Genomic DNA, 8237 nt, shown 5'->3' with positions numbered 1-8237 from the left:
CTCACCCGGCGTCACCCCAACCATGCCGTCCCAAACCAGCAAAGCCCGCAGCTACAGCGGGGCCTTGCTCTGGGGAAGAGAGGCAACATAACCCTCCCGGGCAGCTGCAAATGAACGTTTTCTGTACAGTGCACATGCGCAGAAACACCTCTGCGCCCGACCCGAGCAGGCAGAGCCCTTAGCCCGCGGAACCGCACAGGTAACGCACAGCGCCCACCCCATTCACAATATCCGCCCGCCGCGGCTACACGGACAGCACGGCGGCCGCGTTCCTAGCAGCATACTCGCGGCCATGCCTCCCCGGGACAAGGTGCCAATCACGGCGCCGAGCAGCCGGATACGCCCGTATGGAGACACGCCGGGGCAGAGGAAAGATACTTCCTTTTCCGGGTCAGCTCCCACTGCACAGAGTAAGGAGGCGCGGTAGTGCTGCTCCGAGTTTCCCTTTTCGTAAGAGAACAGGGAAGGAAGCCTGTGCGCGGCCGGATGGCGCCTCTGCTCTGGTCCCGGCCCGCTCGGCTTCTCCTCTGGACCTTGCACCACCCCGCTTGCCCCTACGCTAAGGGCCTCTGCGCCTGTGTGAGCACTATCGTGCCATCCCTCTCGTGCTGTCACTAAGAGCATGCGCACTGCGGAGCCCGTCTTCGGGGGGCAGAGGCAGGAGTAGCCAATGTGGGGTGGAACTTGCATGCTACACTGCTACGCCTGGCCGGGATCGGGGCCGTTATGGGGCGGAACCGGGATTCGGCTTCCTGCGAGGGGCTCTGACCCAGGCGGAGTGGCTTGTGCTTCATGCGCTGTCCCCGGCCTATCAGCAGCTGCCAGTGGCGTGTGCACTTGGAGGCTCGCCTTTTCACGCCGTCTAGTCCTGCTGCTCCACGGCTTTGCCGCCATCAGTCCCTGTCGTGAGGCCGCTAAGAGCTAAAGTGCGCTTGGCGGCCGCTCCTCGGACAGGCTGCTGCGTGTTGGGCTTCAGCGTTATATGGCAGGCCCTGCTACCCCAGGGTGGGCGCTCGGTGCTGGAGCTTGTTGGCCCCGGGGTCTGTAATGGCGAGGTCAGGGGTGTCAGGTGCAGGTAGAGGAAGGTGAAACATTTGGACCTGTCATCCTCAAAGTAAAAAGAATTTTTATTCTTAATTAGTTAATGTTACTGTTTACGCTTGGGATTCTTCTCTTTAGAAAGGCAGGTGATAAAAAATAACTCTTTTTTGATGATACTTTAAATATATTATTTCTGTGATGCCATGAATTCAAGCAGATTATCCTTAATGGTCCTTTTTTACAGTAATGAAAGATGGACACTGGACAATTGTGAGAGGGTTTTTTTTTTTACCTGGTGTTTTGGCAAAGCTACAGAACGAGAGTTGCCTAAATTGCATGAACACGTGCAAAGCACTGCATACAGTAGTCAAAATACTGATGTTTAAAATTGAGCACTTGCATAATGATTTATAAATCATGTATTTGTAAACTTTGTAGTGTTTTTAGTGTTAAGTATATTAGAATTTATTGCATATGCTAGAACCATCTCTTAAATGTCTCTTTAGGCGGAAGTGGGAAAAGTTACCATATGGCAGCTCCAGGAAAGGCGGCAGCTTTCCGTCTGCCTCCCCTGCCAACTATTGGAGAGATTATTAAACTCTATCGCCTTAAAGCACAGAAACAACTTTCCCAGAATTTTCTACTGGATTTGCGACTGACAGGTTAAATATTTTGTTATTTTTTTTAATCCTCTATAAAACACGTATCCTGCTTCAAAATCCTGATTCTAGCTGAGGAGATGGTGTTTGTATGATGAAATCTGTCAAGTTAATAGCAACTTAGTGGTAAACCTTTAAAGACTTATTTTAGTTTTAGCTTAGACAAACTTTACTTGTAAATGCCTAGAAAATGTGTTTCTGTATAAATAACTTTTAGGTAGAAACTATATTCCTATATGAAATATGGATTATTGACTGAAATGCAAAAGTCCAAGCCTTAATAGTATTTTTACCATTCAGGTGCTATTAATAGTTTACAAGTTTGATTTAAAAAAATACTATTTTTTTTTGCTTATTATGTATCATAGAAAGTACTGCAATTCATTGCGCAATTTTAGTTAATGTATAGCCTGGCTAGGAAGGTAATTTGTCTTAGTTTATCAGAAATGTAGCTTTTTTGAACCAGCTTTATTGTTCTGAACAGTTTAGGTTTCTGTATTTTTATGTCTACACTGATGGCAAAACTGGCACTGTTCAGTCAGCGGTGGGTTTCTTTACTGTTCTAGCGGTGGCTGGGTTTTGCAGTAAGAAATGCAGTGCAGCTCTGTAGCTGATGGTTTGAATACATTTGAAGATTCAGGTTGATAAAGATTTAGAGTGCAAACATGAAACATAGCTCCACTTCCTGAACAACTGGACTCTTACCTTGGAATTAAAATGTCTGCATGCATTTAGTAAAACCTTATGAGTAGGCAGGTCTTCAGGTATTTCTTATTGCATATTTAAGAAGTTACGGAATGAGCAGTGAAGTTTCTCTCAGCATCTTCTCTCCATGCTTCCTAAGGATCCCTTTATTTCATTTGCTACATTTTTAATGTTTATTTTAAAACCTTAATCTGTTTTCTTTCCTGGCTGTAATGCCTTCCAGTATTGTATCTTTCCAGTAATGTATAGGTATTCTTTCTTCACCTTTCATCTGACCCACCTTCTGTGACTACCAATTGCCTGTATTCCAGCTGTTAGTTTACTCCAGCTCCTCCCTCATAACAATTGCTGGGTTCATATTGAAATCTTATTATCTTTTTAAATTTCCTTGAAACATAGGCTCTAAGGAAATGTAGTGAAATACTGTGGCGAGACTTTAGAATGTTGAACACAGCTGCTTACTTGCAGGAGAATAGTCCTGATGGTTTACAGATGAGAAGTAATATTTTGTTTTCATTTGATTCTGTAATGAGCAACAATTATATTACATTAAGCTGAAAATACTATTTTAAAAGTAGCTGATGGTGTCTTGCAGTATGAAACAAATCTGATTTCTGTGCAGTGTAGCAGGTGTGTGATTAACTGGGATGTGTCACTGTTTATGTCTGTTCTGAGGTAAGCACACTTGTGGTTTAACAATAAACAATGAGTTTGTTAAGTGAGCTGGATCTTCTGCAGAATAAAAGCTTTGTATGTTCTTTGTGTCTTGCAGACAAGATAGTGAGACACGCTGGCAATCTGAAAAATGCCCATGTTTGTGAAGTGGGCCCCGGGCCAGGAGGGATTACCAGATCCATTCTCAGTGCTGGTGTTGAACAACTCCTTTTAATTGAAAAAGATGCTCGATTTATTCCGGGATTACAGGTACCAGCTGGAGAATAATTTGTATAAATGTATCCACACTATTGAATAAGAAGACTTTAAGAACATAGAAAGGTGCCAAGTGTCTTGCTGAGATCTCAGCGTTGAAAATAGGTTTGCTTCTTTGGCTTAAATCAGAGCTATTGTTTGCTTGAAGATAAAAATGCACAGTATAACAAGCAGATAATTGCTCCTGCTTTCTCCTAGGCCCCTCGGGACCTGACACTGCAAATGAATTAGTGCTGAGTCTTTTTTTTTTTTTCTTCTGATTGAGATGTTTCAGTTGCATTTCACCATTCAGATGAACTAGTAGTTTGAGGGCTCAACATAATGTCTTTTGGTCTTATTTTGAATTTTAAACCTAATAATTATGCTTTATAAAATTGTGAAATCATATTTCCACTCCAGTTCATGTTCAGTATGGGTAATATCATAGAATCATGGAATAGTTAGGGTTGGAAAGGACCTTATCATCTAGTTCCAACCCCCCTGCCATGGGCAGAGACACCTCACACTAAACCACGTCACTCAAGGCTCTGTCCAGCCTGGCCTTGAACACCGCCAGGGATGGAGCATTCAGAGATGGAACTTCCCTGGGCAACCCATTCCAGTGCCTCACCACTCTCACAGTTAAGAACTTCCTCCTTATAGCCAATCTAAACTTCCCCTGTTCAAGTTTTAACCTGTTACCCCTTGTCCTGTCACTACAGTCCCTAATGAAGAGGCCCTCCCCAGCATCCTATAGGCCCCCTTCAGATACTGGAAGGCTGCTATGAGGTCTCCACGTAGCCTTCTCTTCTCCAGGCTGAACAGCCCCAGCTTTCTTAGCCTGTCTTCACACGGGAGGTGCTCTAGTCCCCTGATCATCCTCATGGCCCTCCTCGTGGCTTGTTCCAATAGTTCCATGTCCTTTTTATGTTGAGGACACCAGAACTATACACAGTACTCCAAGTGAGGTCTCATGAGAGCAGAGTAGAGGGGCAGGATCACCTCCTTCGACCTGCTAGTCACACTTCTTTTTATATCCAAATACAGAAGAATAAACCAGTGTTTATTTTACATTAAAAAATAAAAATGCCCTTAAACTTTGTTTCCTTTCTTTTAAAGTTGGTATAATTTCACAAGTTGTTGTGGCATTTTTCAAATGCCATTTACTTGTGTTGCTATTAAATTTCCTTGTTCATGGAATTTAGATATATAAATCTATGAAGAAAAACAGTTAAAAAATCTCAGTTTAAATAAGATTTAACTGTTTTCTTGAGCTTCTACAATCTCAAAGGTCTTTCCTTGTATTGTACTGTGTCTTCTGTAGCAAATCAGTGAAAATAAATAGGCAGTTCAGTTGAGAACTGCTACCATCTCTTTGTCGGACAAAACCAATCTAAGATAAGAATGAAAATGCTCATATACTTAAACCTGAATATGCATGTAACTGTGTCGTTGTAGGCTTAGCCATTAATAATTTATAGTATGCCATCCTTACTTTATGAAGTATGAAGACTTCATGTTTTCTCTTGAGTGGGGCAAATCTGTATTTCTGTTTCAGATTTTAAGAACTGTTTTGGATTTGGAGAGAATTTGAGATTCAGTGGTACTTGGTAACAGGTTTTTAAGTATTTACACGATTTTTCTCATCTTCCAAAATGCAGCCGTTACAACAGATCTGTCTGAATAAAAGTATACTTTCAGGGTCTGTAATAAGGTTTTGGTATATAATTATCTTTACTGTTCAAGTGAGTTAACATTAGTCATTATTTTTAATTAGCAACCTCTTTAAAGTAGAAATAAATATGCCTGAAGTTATTGACTATAAAGATGTTATAATTTGGTAGCAGTGGATGTGAATGAAAACTATATCTGTTGCATCCATTATTGTTAAATTTGGGGTTTCCCTCCAAATAAGATGATGCATAACAGAATGAATCTTTCTTTTGTGATAATGCAGGTTGTAATACCTATTTTTTCTAGTTTCCTGTTAAAAACATCAAAACCAGATGCTCATAAATGGGTTGAGGTTTAAATAACAAAATAGCAGAGATTAAAATAACAACTGGGGACTCTTACTTAAAAATGTTTGTTTAGATACTTACAAAATCACAAATTGAACGTGTACAGTGTTTTTTATTAACTTTTTCAGGCTGTGGTCTCTATCAAAAAACTGAAGTTGTCATCCTCTTTACTTCAAAACTGAAATATAGTGAAAAACATACATGTACAGAGTAAAAGTTTACACAAGCTGGGAGTCTGTCAGTTCTGTCTCACTCTTAAAGAATCACAAACTCCCTGTGCCATATGCCCTGACAGTTATTAGGCTGGAAAGATTGATGAGAAGAGAAAGGGGGCTCTCGTCCAGAGAGTGGATTGAATACAGAATTCTTCCAGGAACACCTTTTTATTTTTTAAGCTGTGCCCTGTGTGTTTTGTTCATGCCCTTTTGGTTGTGTGTGATCAGCTAGAGGATCTGTGTGATGGAGAATCACTTGACTAGTGTGCTTGGTGCACAAGAGCTCCTGGAACACTTAGCTGCACACATCAGCTTTAAAGTGGAGAATGTTTCAATGGGTTTCCAAGTCTTTATTTCCAAGTATAAATATACAACTGTGGTTTTTCTACTCACAAATTAAATCCAGTTCTCATTTATGTTGTGATACTCAAAAAAAACCCAAAGTCCTCTTGACATGAAAACCATTATTAAAAACAGTATAACATATGTTAATCCATTACTGTGTAGGCAGCTGTCTGCTTCCTCTTATGCTATTTTCTAACTTTATTGATCTTACATTATCATTCATCCTGTTATAGCATTTATTACAGCTTCAAAGAAAGATTTGACAAATCATGGCAGATCAGTGAATCTGTATGCCATGTAATTGCTAGTGTGATGCTGAAAAAGACATAAAGTAGTTTGGAGTTGATGTTAGATGTATTTCTTCTATTTGAAAATAATTGCATTTAAATCCCATAGGAACATGTAGATTTAGTTAAGATTTCTTTATTTATTTTTTTTTTTTAGTATTCTACACAAAATTTAGCTGTTTTGATGGTTAAAAAAAAAAAAATTTACTCAAAAAAAATCATGTCAAAGATTGTAGAACAGTATGAGAAAGCAGCTCTTCCTTTGGCTCAAGAGATCTGTGTAAGCTGTTTGTGCCCATGAGCATATAAACAGGATTCGGACTGGAGATTAAACTAACAATGGTGGGCAGTTTATTTCAGCATCAAGCCACTAGCACTTAACTGTTTATGGTTTTGGATTTCTGTGCAAAAGCAAAATTGTTCTTTGAGCCATTTTTCATTATTCTGCTGTAGGAATAATAAATATCCCCAAAATCTTTGTAAAAGTTGACTTTTGCTTTTGAATTGTGCTGTTTGTGCAAAGCTTCATACTTAAGAGAAAGATTAGTGCAGCACTAAAAAACTTAGCTAGTTGTGATTGTGTAAACTGACACCAGAAATGAAAGAGCTGGTCATCAAACCACAGCTGGTTCTGAGTTTGCATTTCAGTCTTAATTAAATATGAGGTAAGCTGCAGAAGTAGGATAGAGAAGTTGGCAACAGACTGAATTTTTTTGAAATGGTTAAGAACTTACAATTTTTTGAGATGTTTCTCTACTGCTAAATACTCATTCCGTCATTTTGGGGAACTCCTTGGTTTTTAATGGTGTGAGTACAAGCTACTACAGAGGGAGTACTGAGAGATTGTTTTCCCCCTTTTTTATGTAAAAGAAAAACCGACTAAATTTTTGTGCGGTCTTCTATCACATATGGCTAAAATTGGATAATAGACCCGGCAGCTGCAGGGGAGGCAGAATAAACAACATGAGCATTGTTTCCAAAGGTAATGAATCTAAAAACTTTTCAAAACCTGCTGCTCGCATTATTACTTAAATCAGGTGGGTTTCTTTTGGTGGCCCAGGTTTGTTAGTTGTCCTTATCAAAAACACTCTTAGCAGTCTTCAAGTTTAAATTCACTGTTGAGAATTCTGTGGCTGTGAACAGTGTTTACAGAGTTACACATTAAACTCTTTTTGTTAGTGTTTGCTTTTTGAAAGTAAATGCTTACTAATAGTACCTCGGTTTTAACTACTATTGTGCTTTTTTATGTATTGAAGATAAATACACAGCAATGTTTTATTTCTGCTGTGGCTGAAACTGGAAATCCTTTGGTTAATACTCACTGTGAATTCTGCTTGCGTGCTTACAAACAGTTGTTATCTGAAGCAACTCCAGGAAAAGTGCGCATTGTTCATGGAGATATCCTGACATACAAGATGGAGAATGCTTTTCCAAAGCACTTAAAAAAGAACTGGGAGGATGGTTAGTATTTGGATTTGGTTTATTTTTAAGGCTTCTTGTATCTTAAGTGTGGTGGTATAATTGGAGTTCACTGAGTGCAGGTGTTACTCTCTTCTGGTACATTTTGAAGGTGAGAAGAGAGAGATGAGCTTGTTTTCTTCCTTTCCAGAAGGAAACAGAATCCTAAGACAAAACAGTGAAACTGATGTGACATTCATCTTAGTCAACAGTGAGGAGCTTTGCAGTGATTAACCTTTCAATGTCTTGACTGTACAATAATGACTCTTGGAAAGTATAAAAGCAAATATTTTTTCTGTATTACTGTCATTTGAAAATCTGAAAGGCTGGTGGGTTTTAGAAAGATACTTGGCCATCTCTGATACATATGTAATACCACAAATATTCTAGAAACATCACGGCCTTAAAAGTGCATAGTAAGTGTGCCAGAAAAGCAGCCTGAATTAATATTATCATAGAATCAACCAGGTTGGAGAAGACCTTTAAGATCATCAAGTCCAACCATTAAATGCATGTTATTAAATGCTGTAGTGTCTTAAGAAACAGCACGTGCATTTGTTTTGCCCGATTCCCTTGCACTGCTGGGTAGACATAAGG

General features: G+C 39.7%; 1 protein-coding gene across 3 annotated transcripts in view; it reads left to right on the top strand.

Moving 5' to 3' along the window:
* Positions 1-387: 387 nt before the first annotated feature.
* Positions 388-8237, top strand: part of TFB1M (transcription factor B1, mitochondrial) — a 28646-nt gene continuing 20796 nt past the window's right edge. The window contains exons 1-4 of one of the 3 annotated variants that reach the window (XM_061471605.1): positions 388-410; positions 1548-1703; positions 3178-3329; positions 7535-7643. In XM_061471605.1, coding sequence (XP_061327589.1) covers positions 1571-1703; positions 3178-3329; positions 7535-7643 — 394 coding nt within the window. In that variant the 5' untranslated portion in view covers positions 388-410; positions 1548-1570. Of the gene's footprint in view, positions 411-690; positions 1188-1547; positions 1704-3177; positions 3330-7534; positions 7644-8237 lie in introns of those variants that run through there. The other 2 variants (XM_061471603.1, XM_061471604.1) reach the window with 2 other exon arrangements.

This window comes from Pezoporus flaviventris, unplaced genomic scaffold, assembly GCF_033815535.1.
Source record: "Pezoporus flaviventris isolate CSIRO_AGI_PZ_B2104156 unplaced genomic scaffold, CSIRO_AGI_Pfla_v1 ptg000066l, whole genome shotgun sequence".
Taxonomy (NCBI): domain Eukaryota; kingdom Metazoa; phylum Chordata; class Aves; order Psittaciformes; family Psittacidae; genus Pezoporus; species Pezoporus flaviventris.
Note: the sequence above shows the minus strand (reverse complement) of the source record. Positions and strands in the feature narration are given on the sequence as shown.